The 22,650-nt window shown below is 35.4% G+C and overlaps 2 protein-coding genes across 3 annotated transcripts in view; both read right to left on the reverse strand.

Moving 5' to 3' along the window:
* Positions 1-22,404, reverse strand: part of LOC114284843 (2-oxoglutarate-dependent dioxygenase 21, chloroplastic) — a 79,844-nt gene extending 57,440 nt beyond the window's left edge. Inside the window, exons 1-3 of one of the 2 annotated variants that reach the window (XM_028227789.2) lie at positions 22,086-22,392; positions 21,728-21,975; positions 5,289-5,976 (exon numbers count right to left, since the gene is read on the reverse strand). In XM_028227789.2, the coding sequence (XP_028083590.2) occupies positions 5,394-5,976; positions 21,728-21,975; positions 22,086-22,235 (981 nt within the window). In that variant the 5' untranslated portion in view covers positions 22,236-22,392 and the 3' untranslated portion in view covers positions 5,289-5,393. Of the gene's footprint in view, positions 1-5,288; positions 5,977-21,727; positions 21,976-22,085 lie in introns of those variants that run through there. The other variant, XM_082902247.1, reaches the window with a different exon arrangement.
* Positions 1,126-3,126, reverse strand: LOC114284842 (protein ECERIFERUM 26-like). The gene is made up of 2 exons (XM_028227788.2): positions 2,556-3,126; positions 1,126-2,078 (listed from the first exon to the last, which is right to left on the reverse strand). Exons 1-2 carry the CDS (start codon positions 2,805-2,807, stop codon positions 1,434-1,436), a joined length of 897 nt encoding a protein of 298 aa, XP_028083589.2. The 5' UTR covers positions 2,808-3,126; the 3' UTR covers positions 1,126-1,433.
* Positions 22,405-22,650: the final 246 nt, after the last annotated feature.

Below are 22,650 nucleotides of genomic sequence, written 5' to 3' on the forward strand. Positions count from 1 at the left end.
GTACAGATAGCATTCAGACATGGAAATAAGAAAACATCAGATTGCAAAATCGAAAGGAAAATTCCATCATCCAACAAAGGCACAGCTGGCCTAACAAACAACAATAACAAAAAAAAGAAGAGAGGAAAATTGTCTTGGCAAGTATAAGGAGACAACTCGTCAAGGGGACCGAGCCGCAGTACATCAGAAACTTGATAACAAAAGAAAGTCAGAAAAAGCAGAAACTTCGAATCATTCTAAAGAAAACTTTAGCTTTTATCAACGGAAGGAACCTCAGGAGCAGTGTCCATAATCTTGTCCAGGCCATCTAGGGGAGGAAAAGTAGAGGCAGCTCCAACTTCTTGAGAAATAGAAGCTTTCTTAACCAAATCTCCCACGGCTCCAGTCTCTAGGGTTCCACCCCCTTCAACATTCACCGTCTCAATGGCAATATCACTCTCCTGAGTCTTGTTCGCAGAATCTATATCACTCTCTCACTGTAGGAACTTTCTGGCAAACTGACTTGTAAAATCGAAGTAAAAATTTCTATATTGAGACTTGACAAGAGGGTCTCAATCTATACATATATAGGGGAGAGAGGAAGAGCCTTAAGCTTTTATGGCTGGTCATTAAAGCACCATTAACCAGCATCCATAACCCCTTTTCAGAAAGTTGAAAAGTTTAGATGCCCAAAGGGTTCACATCCTTTAGCCAAGAAAGATTTAATACTCTTTAAGAGTTAGGGTTAAGAATTAGATAGGGAGAGAGAATGAGCCCTTTTAATTTTGAATGAGCCTTTTAATTTTTTAATGGATCAATTTATTTTAAGTTAATTTGGGTTTTCTTTAATTTTTTTTTGACTCAAAACATACCTAATATATTACACTAAATTATAATAGGAGGAGGCCCTTTTTTTTTTGTCTATTTTGAGGGGTCCTAAGCCATGGCCTAGTGGGCCTATGCCCAGGGCCGGCCCTGGATTTGCATTTAACTAAACATTTAGGTCTCGCTTGGGAATGTAACTTTTTATCAAAAAAATCACTACAAAAAGTCAAGTCATTATCTCTAATATTTTGGACGCCTTTTTTTTTTATAAAATGTCAAAAAATCATTAAAAAAATCAATTCCCAAATGACACCTTAACTATGTAAGAAAATCCAACAATATATTACCACAAACATAAAATGTTTTGAGATTTAAGTTTGACTAAGCATTTAACTATATAAGAAAATCCAACATCTTATTACCACAAACATATAATAAACTCAACAATTACACATGAAATGTTCTACAAGTGGTGGAAAGAATCGAGATCCTGACCTCTTAATAAGGTACAAGACCCTTAGACCGCCACACTGATCATTCACTGGTACAAGAATTCTTAATACCACACGCTGAAACTAGAAAGAAATCTAAAACCAAAAGGTCTATGGATCATCCAAGTAAAGGGGTGGTTACATCTCTGTCTCACTAGGAACTGTGACAACGATGTTCATTTCAGAGACACTCTCATCAACAGATGGAATTAGGATCACAAATCCTTCACCAGGGACAGAATTAATCCAACAAGAAACACAAACAGGCCTGTTCCCTTCAAAGAAATTTACTTCACTAGCCCCTAAATCTTCCCAATTTGCACAACTGAGTCCACTCCCACACCCCTTTGGCTTCTGCAGAAGCCCTTCTCTTGCAAATTTCTCTACCTTTATGACCTCCTCTGAGAGTTCTTTCACAAACAAAGATAAATCTGAAGCCATTTTGACACCAAACTTGCTCTCTGCCTCCTCGACACACTGCAATGCGAGTGCCTTGCGTGCCTCATCATTCAAATTCAAATCTTTGATGGTGGAAGATTTGAAGATCATAATTTTGCCGCGGTGTTTGGTCTGGTTTGAGCCAATTGGGTTGGTGAGAAAAGTGCCATTTGGTTTGAAATTAGGGAGGTAGAAGAGAGGTGGTTTGGCCTCATCAGCTTCAGAGACCATATGGTTGTGAATGTCGACCCATCTCCTTAGAAAGCTTATGATGGCCAAAGGATCTGCTAGTACAAGGCTGCAGCTAATCCCAATTGAGTATCCTCCACACTGGAAGTTAGTCACCTGACAAAAAAAAAAAAAAAAAACTCAAAAAACACTTCTTGGTCGCATTAAAAGGAAAATGCAAGAATCATATGGTTTCAATTCACAGAACAGTAATGCTGTGTTTAATTGAGGATTTGGAAAAAGATTTAGAAAGGAAAAGAAAAAAGGAAGGTGAAATATAAATAAAGCATATTTACATTTTACCTAATTTCACAAACCTTTTTTCTTTATCTTTCGAAATCTATTCTTAAATCTCTCAACTAAATAGAGCGTAAGATGGCTATAAGTGGGTATATGGGCATGGTGACCAGCTTATTGACAAGGGTTCGATTCCCTTGCCGTTTGTCTGGTTCACTTGCTTAGGGGTAGTCTTTGAACCTTGAATTTTTCATTTTAGGATGGGTCCATAAGCATGCGTTCTCGATTATCAAAAAAATATATATATTACAAAGTTTGCTTAATAAAGACTATAGTACAAGTGTTACTATCACTTACCTGGATATAGAACAATGGAGAAAACTGAGGATTTTGATCATCATCATTCCAAAACACAAGCTCAGCCTCTGCATCTTCCCTCTCCTTCAAATCAAGAAACTCTTCCAAGGTTGTGGAGATCCGTGCTTCAATCATTCTGACACCACTATCATTTGACACAATCTCCAATTCCCCTTTGCCTCCTTCCCCTCTCCGGAGCCTCCCAGCAAGGATAGGTTGCTCCTCCAAAGCCTTCCCGAGCGACAACTTCATCCACCCCACCAACAACCACCCTGACTCCTCACTCAAGGCCTTCTTGTAGTACAGAATGGCTCAGAATCGCTTCCGGAAAATGGCTGAGGAGGCAGAGTCTGTGACAGCCACTTGGCGTGACAGTCTTGGATCAGTTGCCTTGGTTGGTGTCACAGACTGGGCAGCTTCAATGTGGGAGTTGGGGAGGAAGTTGGTGGGGGTGCCATTGAGCTTTGCCATGTTGATAGTACTTTGAGCACAATTTGATGAATACTGGTTTTGCTATTTATAGGAGAGGGAAAAAAAGAAAAAAGAAAAAAAAAGAGTACATCTCCACTCGAGGAGGTTTTGCAAGGTTGGAAAAATGATTGATTAATGCACAAAACTGCCCCGTTTAGTACTGTAGTTGGTTTACTGATATACCTAACTCAATTAAGGTGTTGTACAAACAAATGGAAAATGTGTTCATTGGCTCATAATTTGGTGCTCCTTTATTTATTATTCTAATAAATATACACGCAGGAACAAAAAAAATTAGAGAGGTATGGTGTGCACTATTGTAAATTTTGAAGTGTTAATGGACAATTTGGTAATTAGACCTATTTAATTAGAGAAATTCTATTCACTCACCATAAGAAATCTTAGTAAATACCAATTGTTTTGTTCGAATATGAACTTTTAAACAAAAGACAAATGTTCCGACATAGACTGATGAATAAAAATAAATTGTTCAAATATATATTTTGTCCAACTATTTTATATCCAGACAATTACTTTTTGTTCATCAATTTGTATCCGAACATTAAATTTTTGTTCATAAACTTAAATCTAAATTATATAAATTACGTGTACTAAGTTTTTCTTGTGCTGTAAATAGAATCACCCACCTAATTATTGTGAAATTCTATGTCCCTACTTTAACTACAACAAGGTGCATTAAAATAAATGATAATTCGATATAAATTATCCTTTGTTTTATCTTTTCAAGGATTATCCCAACTGCCATCCGTCAGCTACACCAAAGGACAATACTCGTTTTTTTTGCATATGGTTGGAACAACTGAACATATTTCCTTTTATGGTCATGAGTATAGCCACGATATTTTTTGTATCAAATCTCTCTATCTGCATCTCTAATTATTAGATTATGTCTTAAAATTCATATGTTTCGAAATTTTTATGTAATTCAATGATTGGAATATATCGGGATAGAGAGATAGAGAAATTTGAAGACAGATAATTCTTGGCTATGAATTCATATGGATTTATCAAGCATCCTTTGAGCATATCTACTACTGTAGTTCCACTAGTTTTCCAATCATGGTGTCTATGCCCCAAGAAGGTGCCACCTGAATCCCACAAATTGCCTAAAAGTGAAATTTTGGAGTGTTCTCCATTTAATATTTCCATTTTTATAATTAAATCAAAGTCAGATGGTTGGTGGCTCATGAATTAGCTCATGAATTGGCTCATGACTACCTCTGTGATCTATGAATCAATTTGCTGGTTCAAGTTAGGCCTACCAGATATAAGTATACAGATATAATTGCAACAACTTTGTGGGTTCATAGATCAGGCATGATGCAAAAAATAATAATAAAATTAAAAAATAAAAAATAAAAAATTCTGCAACTGCATGTGAAAAAATTGATGATACATGTTGGAAAGGAATTCAATTTCACTCCCACGCCACACAACACAAGCACCATTGGGGTTCTCTGCTTTCTATCTTTAAAGCCTAATAATTGTATGCAGCAAAAAATCAGATGGGAAAGTCTGATTCACCTGACCCTCCAGGCCAACCACCTATTGACCAATTGTGATGGCTACTCAAGATCATAGTAATACGTTATGATATTCTCTAACTCAGTACACTTCCCGTCACACAATTGTAGGTGGTGTTTGGGAACTTGGTTTCCAAATTTTTTTCTCATTTTTTTCACTAAAAGACAAAAGTTTTGCAAAACCAAAAAAAAAAAACAAATCCAAACAAAATATCACATCCAACTCCATAATCATTTCACTTTTTTTCTCATAAATATCACATCCAACCACAAAAGAACCCAACTATCTTCCCAAACACTATAAATTTTTTATCCAATAATATCCTACAACTAAAAAAACCTACATAAAAAGTCACTTCCCAAACACCACTGTGTCTTGAGATACGTTTTTCGAGTCTCACCATATCGTGTCACTGTGAATGCATTAAGCAGATCCCGTTATCATCATGTAACAACACACCGTAGAATTTGAAGTGCATTGAAAAATCTCAAAACAAAGCATAACCATGGCCATAGTAATACATAGTGAAAACATGACATGTATATATTATACTAGAAGGCGTGCTACGAAAATCAATCAGTTGATATTTTATTGATTGACAAAAACAAAATTGTAGATGAAGAGAAAAAAGAAAACTCAAGAAAAAACTCTAACAAATCTTTCAATTTTGTAGACTTTATATAACAGAGTAGATACCATTGCTAAATGCTAATACAATGCAACTGAAAACACAATTTGTATGTATATCATTTCTATAGAAGTACACAATACAATGTCAATCAAGCTGTAGAATTTGAGACCACATCATCTATCACAAACATGTCAATTCATTCTAAGAGTCTCAATGAAGGTTTTTTCTTTTTTAGAATAGAGATGGTTGATGTAGTCTTGGAAGCTACTTCCTCTGTACCCTTTTGGGTGCTCTTCATCCACCAGCTCTGGAGCAGGCTCAACCACTTCATCCATGGCTAGACTGTGAAAACTAGCTATGGACAGCCTGGTTTCATCTGTGCTCGGGACTGCGCGGTGTAACGCACTCTTGTAGATACCATTGCTCAATACTTGTAGATGATCTCCAACAAGGACTACCAAGGTGCCCTTCATCTCAGGGACAACCCTCCAAGCACCGTCACCACCACTGCTACTGCCACTGGTGTCCATGACATGAAGGCCTGAGCAACTTTGGAGGAGAATTGTGATGATGCTATGATCTGTATGAGACACTATACCAATCTTGACATTTGTTTTGGAACTTGGTGGGTAGCTATTGATGCCCATCATTTGGAACCCTTGCTCCAATTTGTCTCTTAGGTATGTCGGAGCCAAGTTTAAGCTCTCCGTAATGGCTCCAAGTACTTCAATGCTTAGTTTCATCACCTCCTTGGTGTACGTTTCCATCTTTTCTGTCATATGATCATAAGTTTCTTGGTGAGTTTGGTTATAATAAAAGAGAAGTGTGGGACAGAGAAAACATTTGAACTTCGGAAAGTGCAAGAAAAGTTGAACTTTATGTACAACCTATATCACTATGCTTATTTGGCTTTCAGTGTTTTCTCTCTCTCTCTCTCTCCAAATAATGCAGGGAAATTTCAGTTTTTTTTTTTGTAAATAATGAAGGGGAATTTCAGTTTTTTGTTTTTGTTGCAAATTTCAGTTTTTTCTCAATTTTAGTAGGAGTACAACTTTTTCTCAAAAAATTCATCTTAAACAAATGCATAAGAAAATAAATTTTTCTTTCACTTTTCTTTATTTCATTTCACTTTATATCACTTCAACTTTTTATCATATTTTTCATTCTTATCAAACAAACCTTAGGGATTTATGGAAAATTATATGCTTTTTTCACTTCCTTCACGGATTTAAACAAATGGTCCACCATATCCCAAAAAAAAAAAAAAAAAAAAAAAAAAAAAAAGAATTAGAAAAGAAAAGAAAAAAAAAAAAGAAAGAAGAAGAAGAAGAAAAAAGAAAAAAAAGAGAGACCCATTTTGCTAGATAGAGAACCACACAGCAGGTGAAGTCTGGTGAAATACTATATAATAGCCATGACATTTTTATTTTTGTGAACCAAATATAAGAATAGACATTCTAATAGAATGATCATTACATTTCAATTCATTCTAATGAACCAAACACTACCTTAATATAATCTCATTCTAACATCCTGGTCCTCATATAAAAATGTCACATTCTTGAAAGAGAGTAAAACAAGTAAATGCACCCACAATATTTAAAACTTTATTATTTTATAATTAAAAAAATCCTAACCAAATGCTTGGCTTGTATTGACATAGAGATCTTAATACTAATAATGAGTTTTTGAAAATGAAATTTTCATTTCCTCTTTTTTTCGTTCTTGTCATCCAAACGTAACTTGGAACTTCTCCAATGGCTAGGTTTTTTGACAGCCAAACTAATTTCAAGAATGGAAAGTGTTATTAAAGTATACACTAGGTAAAGTAAAAAAATTAACGCTCAATTAGTACCCATTAATGAGTGTTTGGGACGAATTAAATTGGTTACATAGCTAACCTTTGGAATTGTTGGCACCAAAAATTCGAATTCTCTGTCGATAGGCATGTCAAAGGGCATGGGCATGAACAATAAGGGTCCAAGAATCGTGGACATGAAGATAGTGGCTTGGAGAGAAGATCAGGGACATTACATGTTACAATTTCAAAGGAAAAGGAAGCTTTTGACAGTTGCAGCAGTTATGGATCACGGGCAAGTAGAAGCTACCAGTAAAAAGGACACGTGGCTTTTTGACATGGCCAGTTGTAACAACTCCGATCTATGATTAACCGTTAAACCATGATTAAGAATATTCAATGAGTAATTACGATGAAATTCTGAATTAATTACATGTGTGTTGTATTATTCGTGTCTCTATGGGTGTGTTTGATTGGGGGAATAAGGGGGGGACTATCCACTATTTGGACTCCATGTCCGGCCTTCCTCCTTATCCGTCGTTTGATTTTTTTTTAATCCGGCGGACTCCATGTCCGGCCGGACTCCATGTCCCCCATATGGGGGACTATCCTGTCCTTGGGGGGGTGGGATTATTTTGGGGGGACTAATCACTGTTTGGATTAGATACGAAAATGACAATTTTGACCCTCTATTATTTAATTATGTATTATATTTAATAAAATTTAATAAAATTTAAATGTCTCAATTTAAAAATAAAATAATTTTATTTAACTTTTTATTAATGTTTTATTTATTTAATTTTTTAAAATAATTTTTTATAGATATTTTATTGATGTTTTATTTAAAAATTTTGTTTATGTTTTATTTAATTTCATTATTTAAATTTAATAGATGTTTTAATAGATGTTTTATTTAAACAATTAAATGTTTAATTTCAACAATAAATAATTTCATTTATTTAAATTATGTTTTATTTAAACATTTAAACATTTGTACATCAACATGTTTATTAAATTATTTCAACAACTGTACATCAACATGTATATTTATTTAATATCTATTAAATTATGTTTTAATACGTCAACATTTGATTACATCTACATTTGTTAATTGTTAATTACATCAACATTTGTTAATTGTTTAAACATAATCTGTGCATCAACATTTATTTAATTGTTAATTGTTAATTGTTTAAACATAATCTGTACATCAAAATAATTTCAATGTTAATTGTTTAAATAAAAATTTAAACATTTAACCATTAGTATGTTTAATTTCAACAATAAATTTTTATTTGTTTAAATAAAAATAATCTGTACCAGTCAATTTTTTATCAATATTAGTATGTTTAAGTATCTTTAAACAAAATTTAACCATTAGTATGTTTAATGTTTACTAAAAATAATTAAAATATTAAAGATATGTTTAATATTGCTATTACTTAGTAAACAATTGAAAAAGGGTAAAATAGTCTTTTGTTCATTTATCCTATCCAGTCCGTCCAACCAAATGTTGGATTCACTGAAAATAGTCCTATCCAGACATCTAATCCCATGAAAAAACAAACACAGGATACATATCCAATCCGACCAAATAGTCCGGGGGATTCATAGTCCCAAGACTCAAGTTCGATGGATTCTAATCCCCCATTTTCCAGTCCGTCCAATCAAACACACCCTATTTGTCTATCATAGAAAGATCTGTTCATGTTTATGTTTCGTTCTGCGAATTAAAAGCCTTATCGGCATCCGATCACGAAATTAACTTGATTTATGTATTATTCAGACTTTTTAGAATTTTATGGTAGGTTTTGATTGAAATTCGACTCGAAACGAGTAAATTAGAATAATTGATGTCCATTTGTTTAGCTTTAATTAAGTCTCATTAATTCAAGCCTATGTAAGGCCCATATGAACTCATTAGTTCACTTTACAATCTCATATCACCCCTCCTTGAAGAGAAAAGAGAAAGAGAGAGAGGGCAAGAATTGAGATCAAACCTTGAAGTCTGGTAGGAAATTGCTTGGAAATTGGAGAATTGCTCAAATCATCATCAAACCCCAAAGAATTGAAGACTCAAGGTGAGAATTTTGTCCTTAAGCTTTGCATTCTAGACATTAGTGGAAGAATTCATGAGATTAAGGTGGTTAAACATGAGAATTGAGCTAAGGAAGTAGAAAAGATGAGCATCCCATGCATGCATGTACATTTCATGGAGTTTTGCTCTTGTTTGCAAAAGAATTCCCTCATGCATGTACTAAGTCTCACTTGATTTTGGGAATTCATCATAACTTACAACATTTAACTTCATTTGATCATGTTTTGAAAGCTTAGAAGTCAACCCAATTCATGCATGTTAACTTCAAGTTATGTTCTTTAATTTTCAAGTTGGGTTTTAAGCAATTGGTATACTTTTGGGCTTTGATTTTGCGAAATAATTTTGAATTCACCATATTTTACAAGTTTACACAAGTTTCCTTCAGTTTTTGGCCCAAAAAGAGCATGATTTATAGCTTTGAATTTGAGTTTTGGGCTTAGAACATCAATCTGGAAATTCCAGAATTTGTCTCTCCGCTCGAGCGATGAAACCTACACTCGAGTGACCACACGTATTTTCTTGCACCACCGCTCGAGCGGATAAGTCTATGCTCAAGTGTAAAATGCATGCCCCCAGAAGTTTCACATTTTGCAGACCGCTCGAGCGACAAGAGTTGCGCTCGCGCGAAGACCTCAGTCTCACGCTCGAGCGACCGTCAAGCGTGCCTCGAGTGAAAAAATCAAGCAATCAGTACTTTTGTAAATTTTGCAGATTGCTCGAGTGAAGGAAGTTGCGCTTGAGCGACCACTTATATGTGTGGACATCCTCTCGAGCGAAAGAAGCTGCACTCCAGCGAGACCCCCGTTTTCAACATTTCTAAGTACATTTTAGCATCCTCATTGTATTTTAGGCATTCTTAAACCCTAATTAAGACATAATAATGAGGATAAGACGTAGAAACACACTAAAAACGAAATAAAATAAGTTGGGTGTGTGTTCCAATGTGTGTGTCTGTTATGTTTGTGTAGGTCACGCGCCACAATTTATCTGATTTGTCTGCTTTGTCTGTTTTACAAGTGGAGCCCTCTATGAGTAATGACTTTGTAAAGTTATGTTTAACTTTAATTATTTTCTGATGATATGAAATGATTAGTTTTCTGAGATGCTATGTTTTGTATGAATGAATGATGGTCTAAGTTTCTAAAATATATTCATGGCATTCTTAGCATCATATGATATGTGTCCCTCTACAGGTCATCGGAATGCCTTTATGGCCGTCCCTCTATGGGTCATCGGAATGCCTCTATGGCCGTCCCTTTATGGGTCATCGGAAATGTCTTTGTGCACATGAGTCATCGGAATGCCTTTATGGCCATCCCAAATATGGGTCATCGGATTTGTTAACGCTAATGGATGTACCACGTACCATTATGTGAGATGTATGAACTTTGAATACGAATATGAATATGTACATGAATCTAATATGCAAAAAATTTGTTCCTGATATAACCTCGGATTTCTGACACTGTGATAGACAACATTCATTAAAACCTTTTACTCTGTTATTATTTACTAGGCTATCGTTCACTATTTATATTATGTATGTAGGTGAGCAGGTGCGTGACTAGGCCTAAGCTGCTGCCTGGAGAGTTGTTTTGTCAGCCAGCCACTGTGCCTCTCGAGGAGGTTCCCGTTCTACCGAAGTCAAGTTGTGAACCATATTATAGAATTCCGTATATGCTTTGTTTTGTTATCCGTTTTGGTGGTATCTACATGTTGATGCATGACTTATGAAATATTGACGTCATATGTAATGGTCCCGAAATGCGTGTTACAACTATTTTTCTTAACTATGCGTTAATATGAATTAATTTGAGAATATCTGTCGAAATTGGAGAAATATCTGTTGGGGCTACAACTTTGGAACTGAAATTGATAACCTTAATGGGTTCAGAAACCGAAATTGAGTACATGGATATGCTAATGGGAATTTTTAGAGCCATTTAGGAAGTTTAATTGAAAATTGATGTCATCCGATTCATTAAGGTGCGTTTGGATGGTTTCATTGCGACTTTACACTGAAATTGAAGGCCTTAGAGGCTTCAGAAACCAGAACGGAATACATATTCGTGATCAGTGTGATTTTTAAGACCGAACCTGAAGTTTTGTAAAATTCTGATTTAGAATGAATTAAATTGGATTTAATTAAATATTAGATAGTACATATATATATATATACACATTGCTTAGGGTCAACAAAAGAAGAAGAAAAATCTAGAGAAAGAGAGAGAGGTTTAGAGAAAGAGGGAAACCAAGAGGAAGGTGTGGAACTTGAAGGAGAGGCTTAAGATCAAGCTTGTATTCAACAAGATTATGCAAGATTAAGTACCTATAAAGGCCCTTCGTAAGAATCTTAACTCTTAATTCTTGAAGATTAAGTGTTATACAGTTGAATTTATGACTTATGTGTGAGTTTTGCATGTACTTTTCCATATATTATTAAGAGCACGTTGTATCCTCATGTATGGCATAGATTCATGGAAATCATGTTCATCAATTTATTTTCTTGCATGATTCTTGAGATTTGAAGAATAAACCCCCTGAATTTCAAGGATGAGAGCTCAATTTGCATAACTGATGACTTTGTATCTCAACTCAAGGGTTTGAATGTTTTGTATAAAATTTAACCTCCATTTTGAAGTTATGGTTATGATTTTGTTTAAACTAGATATGTTGCATTCAACATGTTTTTATGAGTTTTTGGCCTTGAAATACATGAAAATGAAGTTTGATATTGGAAATAATGAGATTCCATTCAAGAGCAGATTTTCGGGCTGCAAATAGACCCAGACCGCTCGAGCGGCCTGGGCCACCGCTCGAGCGGCCAACCTTCAAAATTGCCTACTGTTTCACTACCACTTGTGCGGCCAAGGCCACCGCACATGCGGCCAACAAGGCAGATCCAACCTGTTTTTCTGGCTATGTCTCGGACTGTTAGGCCTCCGTTTGCATGGTTTTCATATGGTGAAACGGAAAGATTTAACGACTAAGTAACGAGTAATTGAACCAGTGAGACTATATATTAAACCATTGTGCTTGTCTGTGTTCATATAGGTCAGACACTGCACCCTAGCCACATGCCTCACAGAACGAACTGTGAGTAACAATGTTGTAAAGATATGTTTGAGTTATTCTTTCTGACTGTTTGTTATTGTTAAGAATTGTTTCTATAGTGATATGATTTACTGAATGAATGCGTATCTGACTGTGATTGTTATTGTTAAGAATTGTTTCTACAGTGACATGATTTACTGAATGAATGAGTATCCCACTTCATGCAATATACTCACGTGGCCCATACCCGGGGGTAACAATACCGCAGTCTACGTTCACGTGGCATTTACTCGGGGGTAATAATACCGTGGTCTATATTCACGTAGCCCTTACCCGGAGGTAACAATACCGAGGCCTATATGCATGTGGCTCTCGCCTGAGAGTAATAATACCATGGCCAAGTGTGTACATGACATCGAGTTATATGATTGTCCGTATAGATTATGGTTTGAAAGACCGCTATATATGCACGTGGATCCTTATGACTGATATACTTTTCCTTAACGAACATGTGAATTGCTTTTAATGTTTGAGCGGACATTATTATTAACCTTTTTACTTTAATGTTATTCACTGGGTTTTAGCTCACTATTTTTTTTATGTATATGTATAGGTGAGGGTCCTGAAGGACAAGTTTACAAGGGGTCTTTAACCAAGCCACTGTTTTGAAGCCTACCGAGTTGTTTTGAGTGCCTCCGAGTTGGCGCTAGGCCTAAGAGGCCATTGTCAAACTTTTGGTCATGATGTACATGTTCAGCATGGGCATATGTTATGTATAAGATATTATGTTATAAGTTATGTATCGTTATGTGGGTAAGTTAACGTTTATATGTGTACATGTTTGTTCATATAGATGCATACCTTATTGGACTATTGGTATTTTTGTATTTTTCTTCCACAAACCCCGATTATTTTTTATTGTACGGGAAGGCCTATGGTAATATCGGATTACTGGCTGGTTACGACACTAAACCTATAGGGGCATGTTTGGGTCGTGACATCATATGTGCATGTATAATTAAGTTTTAAATTTTCTGTTCCATATATGTCTGCATAACTCAATGGACTATGTATATTTTATTTATCTGCTTCCACAACCCCTATCATAAGTTAATCTGTTCAAAAGCCTTTGGTAATCCCAGGATTACTGGCCGGTTACGATGTTAAACCTATAGGGGCGGGTTTGGGTCTTGACACCAGTGGAGCAGCATAAAAGCTGAAAATGAGAAGAGAGAAGGACCTTCAACCCAATTCACATTACTTGTAAAATCTAGGAGTAGCAATAACTTATCTAAGAGTAGTTCAGTACATGTACTTAGGAGTAATAGTAGTTTAAGTTCTTGTTAACTCATTTTGGGCCTGTGGATTGTAGTGCTATAAAACTTGTAATTTGATTATTGTAATTAAGTGACAAGTTTAAGTATTATTAATCACATTTCCAGTGTGATTATCTCTGTTTCTTCACGTTACAACCTCCAAAGAAATCCTTGAATCTGTCCAAGTCTTAGCACACCAACCACATTGTTTGATTTGTTTGTGAAAATTGATTTCTCTATCAAATCCACTCTGTTGATTTGACCCAAACTAAATTTTTGCTAACAGACGTTAATACATAAAGTGGGCCAAGTTTTTAATTACCAAACCAGTAGTTACCCTTGTACACTAGGTAAAATGATCAAACAAAATGCCTAATACGCTTTTTTTTCTTCTTCTTTTTAATGTACTTTTGTTAGGCAGAATGCTTACTAGTGTTGGAGGCCTCTGTTGGACAATCTTCACTGTATTTAAATAGATTAAATTCTGTTGTGTACAAAACAACAACAAGAATAAAAGAAATAGATAAAAGGAGAGAATTTGTTTGATTACAAAAATCAAACTCGAAATAATAATAAATAAATAAAACCACAGATTTTATTTTGTTACAAAAACAAAAATAAAATCTGATTAAATAAACAAATAAAAAACAGAATAAAATTAAACAACTTACTTGGTTAATTTATTTGAATAACTTTTCTGATCAAGTCCAGTGTTTAACACTGTGTCCTTAAGACAGATTCGTCCTCTCCACGGTACTTTCAGAATTTGGACGTCTATCTCCCAGGATGAAATGATCTTACCACAAACAATAGCAGCACTACAAATTGTTTGCCTTACGAACACACTAAGTGTTTACACTCTTTCTTTCGGAAATAAAATGCAACAAGATGAAGAATATAATTAGCAGAAGTGAAATACGAAATTTCTGAATGGAAAACATCAAATGAGGATGGTCCTATTTATAGATGTGAAGGTGGCTCTTGGTTTTGAATTGAACAGGTATGTGGCTCTTGGTTTTGAATTGAACAGGTATGATACCTGTTGGTTTTGAATTCAAACAGATAGCAAAATGGGAAGGGCTCTGTTTGGATGAGCAATAAATCCAAATCAGTTTAATTCTGTTTGAAAACGGGAAGGGCTCTGTTTGGATGAGCAATAAATCCAAATCCGTTTAATTCTGTTTGAAAACGGGAAGGGCCCTGTTTGGATGAACAAAAAATCCAAACCAATTTAATTTGAATTCTGGATTTTATTTTAATAAAAAATAAAATTAAATTCAAATGTTTTTGGCCCAAAAAGATTAGAAGTCCAACCCAACCACACACCACGCACCCGCGCTCAAGCCCAGGCCCAGCCCAGCCCGCCCGACCGGACGGACGGCGGCGCGCGTGGTGATTTTTGGGTCCAATGGGTCTAGCCCATTTTGCCCATAACCTCTCCCTCTAAAACACTTGGGTACCCCTTGGGGCACACCCCAAGTATCTCACCCTAAGCCTTATAAACCCTTTCAAAACTTCCCACCAAATCAATGTGGGACAAGCCAATTTACAACCTTAAGGAATTTCCACCAAAACTCCATTTCCATGGAGCACACTTTGGCTTCAATTTCCCATTCACTCGGTAATGGTTTTGAGCAACCAAATATACCACGTGAATCACAACGCGGCATAGAACGCGTTACCACTTTGACTCGAGTAAATCGACACTCGGGGCCCACCTAAAAAATAGACCAAACTTGAGGAAAAATTCTAGTTTTACCCAGAATTTTTTCCACCATTTCCAACAATCCCCCACATGAATGGAATTTGATGACAACGGAAATGCAACAATATGTAGACTTAACGAAAGAGTATAAGTCGAAAATATCTTGCATCAGGATAGGTAGTTTTCGGCCTTGAACCTTCCCTAGTGATAACCTATCGGACTTACTGGCTAACCAATGGACGCGATGCCTTGAATTGTTCAGCCGTTTGTGTAAGCCAAGACAATAGATTTCACACAAAATATCTTCTAACACATCGTGGTTCTCACTGTTGTGTTCATTTTGGCCTTGAACGCACCTGGTTTTCATAAGTGTTTCTAGAGAATTTAGCCTCTTCATTCTCATAGAACCGGCCCCAGTTCAACACTCATATAGGTGATTCTTATTGTGAGTATCTCCTTATACTCATCTTGATTTTATGTCTTAATCAAGATATAAGTAATCATTAAAAAGCAAAGCTTATCCTTATACCCCTGCAGACAACATATATTGCAGATATCACTCTCACCATAGGAATGGGTAGGAATTTTAATCCCTTGGTGATTTCTGGCGAGCCATACATAACTTAGTTGTCCCTTTGAACTTAGTTCTTGGGATCTCCAGTCATATAAGTAGGGTTACCATTATGACGACTCTTATGTAATAGGCTTTAATCCCATCCCCTTCGATGAACTATACACTAGCTCTTTTGTCAAACCTTTTGTTAACGGATCCGCAATATTCTCTTTAGATTTTATATAATCTATTGAGATTATTCCATTTGACAACAATTGCCTTACGGTATTATGTCGACGACGAATATATCGTGACTTACCATTATACATGTGATTCTGTGCCCTGCCTATTGCAGATTGACTATCACAATGAATGCAAATAGCTGGCACAGGTTTTGGCCACATTGGAATGTCTTCTAAGAAGTGACGAAGCCATTCTGCTTCTTCACCTGCTTTGTCTAAAGCAATGAACTCGGATTCCATTGTGGATCGTGCGATGCAAGTTTGTTTCGTGGACTTCCAAGAAACAGCAGCGCCTCCTAGAGTAAAGACATATCCACTAGTGGATTTTGAATCTTTAGTATCCGATATCCAATTGGCATCACAATAACCTTTGAGTATTGCTGGATATCGAGTAAAGTTCAAACCATGATCACGAGTAAATCTTAGATATCTAAGAACTCGAATGATCGCTTTCCAATGGTCTTCTCCAGGGTTACTAGTGTACCTACTCAATATACTGATAGCATAAGCTATATTAGGACGAGTACAATTCATTAGGTACATTAGGCTTCCAATGATTTAGGAGTATTTTAACTGAGACACTGCATCACCTTTATTTTTTGATAAATAAAGACTGATGTCTACAGGTGTTCTAGCTAAATTCAAATCATCCTTGATAAATTTATCAAGAATTTTCTCAATATAATGAGATTGAGATAATGCATATCCGTCAGATGTTTTAGTAATTTTCATTCCTAATATAACATCTGCGACCCCATATCTTTCATATCAAATCTTTTGTTAAGCATCTGCTTAGTTGATTTGATTATGTTTTGACTGCTTCCAATGATAAGCATGTCATCCACATAAAGACAAACTATGATATATCCTTGGTCAGTGTTTTTAACATAGACGCATTTGTCACATTCGTTTATCTTAAACCCATTAGTAAGCATTGCATGATCAAATTTTTCATGCCATTGCTTAGGTGCTTGTTTTAATCCATAAAGGGATTTTACAAGTCGACAAACTTTCTTTTCTTGCCCTGATACTACAAACCCTTCGAGTTATTCCATATAGATCTCTTCATTTAGATCATCGTTTAAGAAAGCTGTCTTAACATCCATTTGATGTATTTCTAAATTAAACAACGCTGCTATAGCAATAAGCATGCGAATGGATGCTATTCTTGTCATAGGGGAATATGTATCAAAATAATCCAGACCTTCCTTTTGTCTGTAACCTTTAACAACAAGTCTTGCTTTATACTTGTCAATTGAACCATCTGCTTTCATTTTTCTCTTGAATATCCATTTATATCCAAGAGGTTTAGAACCTGGTGGAAGATCCACCAATTCCCAAGTATGATTTTGCATAATGGATTCAATTTCATTATTAACAGCCTCTTTCCACAAAGGTGCTTCAGGACCTGTCATTGCTGCCTTAAAGCTTTGAGGTTCATTTTCTAACAAGTATGTCAGAAAATCTGGACCAAAGGATTTTGATGTTCTTGCTCTCTTACTTCGTCTAGGTTCATCATTAGTTAAATCCTGTTGGTCAAGACTATTACTAGTCTCTTGTGTTTGATTGTCATTAGTCTCTTGACTTTGTGTACAATCATAAGTTCTTTTCTGTGAACTTAATTCCTGTCCTTTCTTGTAAGGAAAGACATGTTCAAAAAACACAGCATTCCTTGACTCTATAATAGTGTTCACATTTATATCAGGTATATCTGATTTATAAGTCAGAAACCGATATGCACTACTATTCTGAGCATAACCAATAAACACACAATCTACTGTTTTTGGTCCAATCTTAGTCTTTTTAGGAACAGGTACTTCAACTTTTGCCAAACACCCCCACACTTTTAAGTATTTGTAGGAAGGTGGTCGACCTTTCCACAATTCATAAGGAATGCTTTTGGTTTTCTTATGGGGTATTCTATTAAGAACATAATTAGCAGACAATATTGCTTCCCCCCACAAGTTCTGTGGTAAGCCTGAACTTAGTAACATGGCATTCATCATTTCTTTTAGGGTTCTATTCTTCCTTTCAGCAATTCCATTTTGCTGTGGAGAATAAGGGGCTGTAATTTGGTGAATAATGCCATGTTGTGCACAAAATTCATTTAATGGTGCATCATATTCACCAACCCTATCACTTCTAACCATTTTAATGGTTTTACCAAGTTGATTTTCAACTTCTGTTTTGTAGAGTTTAAACATTTCTAAGGCTTCATCTTTACTTCTAAGTAAATAAACATAACAATATCTTGTGCAATCATCGATAAATGTTATGAAATACTTTTTACCTCCTCTAGTTTGAATAAATTTTAAATCACATACATCAGTATGAATTAATTCTAGAGGTTCGGTTTTTCTTTCAACTGATTTAAATGGAGCCTTAGTTAGTTTCGCTTCTACACAAATTTCACATTTATGATTAGGATTAATTTCAAACTTTGGTATATGATCTAAACCAATTAATCTACGCAAAGCATCAAAATTCACATGTCCTAATCTACCATGCCATAAATTTGACTCAAGAATATAAACAAAAGATGTGATATTCTTATTCATAGCAACTTTCGGTACAACTGTCATTACATTCAACTTAAAGAGACCATCACTCATGTATCCCTTACCAACATACATACCACTCTTTGTTAATACAAATTTATCAGACTCAAATACAAGCCTAAAACCATTTTTTACTTAACAAAGACCCAGAAACTAAATTCTTCCGGATGTCAGGTACATGCAGTACGTTGTTGAGGGTCAGTTCTTTCCCTGATGTCATCTTCAAGATTACTTTCCCTTGTCCAGCCACAGTAGAAGTAGAAGAATTTCCCATGAAAAGTTGTTCACCATTTGCAGCCTCATTGTAGGTAGTGAACATCTTCTTGTCTGCACAAATGTGATGAGTTGCTCCAGTGTCAACCCACCACTCTTTGGGATTTCCAACCAAGTTAGTCTCAGACACCACAGCAGAAAGGTTGATGTCATTCACTCCGTCAGAGATGTAATCCAATTCTGTTACATTGGCCTGATTGGTGGTCTTCTTACTTGTACTTCCATGATTCTTTTTAGGGCGGCGGCAGTCAGAAGCTCGATGTCCAGTTTTGCCACAGTTATAGCATTTTTCTTTGAACTTCTTGCTACTATCGCCTTGTTTAGGACCATCTCCAGTAAACTTCCTCTTTTTGTTATGTGGTTTATGAACTTGTTCAACCACATTAGCCTTGGACTCAATGGGATTTTTTCCATTCCTCTTTTCAGCCTTTCAGTTATCTTCTTCAATTCTAAATCTTACAATCAATTCATCCATAGTCATCTCTTTGCGTTTATGTTTTAAATAATTTTTGAAATCTTTCCAAGCCGGTGGCAACTTTTCCACTAAAGCAGCGACTTGGAATGACTCGCTAAGAGACATACCTTCTGAATGAATATCATGCAAAATTATTTGAAAACTTTGAACTTGAGATATTACCGTTTGGGAGTCTACCATAACAAAGTCCAGAAATTTACCGACGACAAATTTCTTCGTGCCGGCATCTTCTGTCTTGTATTTCTTCTCCAAAGAATCCCACAATTCTTTTGCTGTTTTCAGAGGACTGTATACATTATACAGCATATTGTCAAGGCCATTTAGGATGTAGTTTCTGCACAGGAAATCTGAATGTTTCCAAGCATCTACAGCGGCAACAACTTGCCGATCACTTTCACCCTCTTTAAGTGCTGGAGCCTCTTCATGGAGAAACCGGGCCAAATTAAGAGTTGTAAGATAGAACAGCATCTTCTGCTGCCATCTCTTAAACTCGGTACCATTAAATTTTTCCGGTTTTTCTCCATGATTGATTGGTACATGAACATGGTTCTGGATAGGGACCGATATAGGTGTAACAATAGGAGTACCACTGCCAGATGCAGTTTCAGTTGTAGTAGCCATAATCTCTGATTACAAAAATCAGAAAATATTAAAACACAAATTAATTTTCTAGTTACTAAAACCAGAAAATAATTATAACAACAAAATAATTTTATTTTCCTTGTTACTAAAACTAGAAAAATAAAATATCACAAGAATTTTCTGTAATACCAAATAATATTCTGAATTGTTAATGACACCAGTATCGTACTACTAGTTGTTGTCAAAGAAAAGAGACAGTATATTACTACTATCTGTCAAATAGTATAAATCACTATTTGTTTTTCCAACCAGAATATTAATTTGAAAACACAGAAAATTAAATACAATGAAGATACCCAAAAAGGTTCTGTCTTAAGATTGTTGGACAATCTTCACTGTATTTAAATAGATTAAATTCTGTTGTGTACAAAACAACAATAAGAATAAAAGAAATAGATAAAAGGAGAGAATTTGTTTGATTACAAAAATCAAACTCGAAATAATAATAAATAAATAAAACCACAGGTTTTATTTTGTTACAAAAACAAAAATAAAATCTGATTAAATAAACAAATAAAAAACAGAATAAAATTAAACAACTTACTTGGTTAATTTATTTGAATAACTTTTCTGATCAAGTCCAGTGTTTAACACTGTGTCCTTAAGACAGATTCGTCCTCTCCACGGTGCTTTCAGAATTTGGACGTCTATCTCCCAGGATGAAATGATCTTACCACAAACAATAACAGCACTACAAATTGTTTGCCTTACGAACACACTAAGTGTTTACACTCTTTCTTTCGGAAATAAAATGCAACAAGATGAAGAATATAATTAGCAGAAGTGAAATACGAAATTTCTGAATGGAAAACATCAAATGAGGGTGATCCTATTTATAGATGTGAAGGTGGCTCTTGGTTTTGAATTGAACAGGTATGTGGCTCTTGGTTTTGAATTGAACAGGTATGATACCTGTTGGTTTTGAATTCAAACAGATAGCAAAACGGGAAGGACTCTGTTTGGATGAGCAATAAATCCAAATCAGTTTAATTCTGTTTGAAAACGGGAAGGGCTCTGTTTGGATGAGCAATAAATCCAAATCCGTTTAATTCTGTTTGAAAACGGGAAGAGCCCTGTTTGGATGAACAAAAAATCCAAACCAATTTAATTTAAATTCTGAATTTTATTTTAATAAAAAATAAAATTAAATTTAAATATTTTTTGCCCAAAAAGATTAGAAGCCCAACCCAACCACACACCCAAGCCCAGTCCAGTCCAGCCTGCTTGACCGGACGACGGCGCGCGTGGTGATTTTTGGGTCCAATGGGTCTAGCCCATTTTGCCCATAACCTCTCCCTCTAAAACACTTGGGTACCCCTTGGGGCACACCCCAAGTATCTCACTCTAAGCCTTATAAACCCTTTCAAAACTTCCCACCAAATCAATGTGGGACAAGCCAATTTACAACTTTAAGAAATTTCCACCAAAATTCCATTTCTATGGAGCACACTTTGGCTTCAATTTCCCATTCACTCGGTAATGGTTTTGAGCAACCAAATATACCACGTGAATCACAACGCGGCATAGAACGCGTTACCACTTTGACCCGAGTAAATCGACACTCGGGGCCCACCTAAAAAATAGACCAAACTTGAGAAAAAATTCTGGTTTTACCCAGAATTTTTTCCACCATTTCCAACAGCCTCCATTGGAATGAAAGGTTGAATAATGGAGTAACATTTGTTATGCAATTGTGTTACTTCCAGAACCTCAAAGAATCAATTGAGAATTTGAAGAAACATCAAGGTAGCTAATTGTAATGAGGTAAAATGTTACTCCCAATTTTTTTAATTAATTAATCAAATTAATACCTGTAATGAGGAGGATTATTAGGCCATAATGCCACTAAATCTTCAAGAGGATGAGCATATAGCTTAAGGAAGTTTATAAAAAATTGGCCCTCAATTGGACTGTTGCCCTGAACCGTACTGAATCGCACCGGCTTGTATATATCATCAGACATGAGCTCTTCCTTGTTTGCAATTGGCATATCAAAGAACTCTGAATTCACATCTAAAGCTCCTTCTATCACCGATTCACTTATCCCATGATTAACAATCTACATCAACATTAAAACCCACTTCACAAATTAAAAAACAAAAGCACATGTGTGCACATACATACATAGAGAGAGAGAGAGAGAGAGAGAGAGAGAGAGAGAGAGATGACCTGAAAGCAACCCATTTGTAGGCATGCTTGGTGGATTTGATCGATGAGTAGAGATTTTGTGTGGGGATCAGTTTGGTGCAGGAGAGACAAGTCAACTATGGGAACAGCGTGATTGTCATGATCACTAAGATGGGTTTGGGTTGAACTCATTTTTTTATTTTTTGGGAGTAGAAGATCTGTTTGCCTCTGCTCTTCTGTGTGAGCTTATCAAATATGGTAGCAGCAGAAGAAGAAGAATCATGTGACTAGGCAGCGATGATTATCACTCGCCTGTATAAAATAACTCAGTTTATAGGAGTAATTTGTAAACTTGGTAAAATGTCAGTTTTTTTTTTTTTTTTTTTTTTTGCGCGCTTTTTATCAAGTTTTTTCGAAAGAGTCACAAAGAAAATACTAAAAGAGTCAGATTTAAAAAAAAAAAAAACCCTCAAAAAGTCAAAAAATTAATTTTTTATCAATTTTCTAAAACACTCCATAAATTAATGTTACATCATGTCTTAAAAAAATACCACGTTATATGCACTTTTAATTATATATATATTTTTAATTATGATTAATTTTTTCT

Source organism: Camellia sinensis, chromosome 13, assembly GCF_055761805.1.
Source record: "Camellia sinensis isolate YWXY chromosome 13, ASM5576180v1, whole genome shotgun sequence".
Lineage (NCBI taxonomy): Eukaryota > Viridiplantae > Streptophyta > Magnoliopsida > Ericales > Theaceae > Camellia > Camellia sinensis.

What these genes read in the sequence shown, in the direction of transcription:
- LOC114284842 (XM_028227788.2), bottom strand. Translation starts at nt 2,807, where the DNA reads ATGAAGTTGTCGCTCGGGAAGGCTTTGGAGGAGCAACCTATCCTTGCT. An exon ending in CTCCATTGTTCTATATCCAG is followed by an intron (nt 2,079 to 2,555) that starts GTAAGTGATAGT and finishes TTTTTTTGTCAG; the next exon opens with GTGACTAACTTCCAGTGTGG.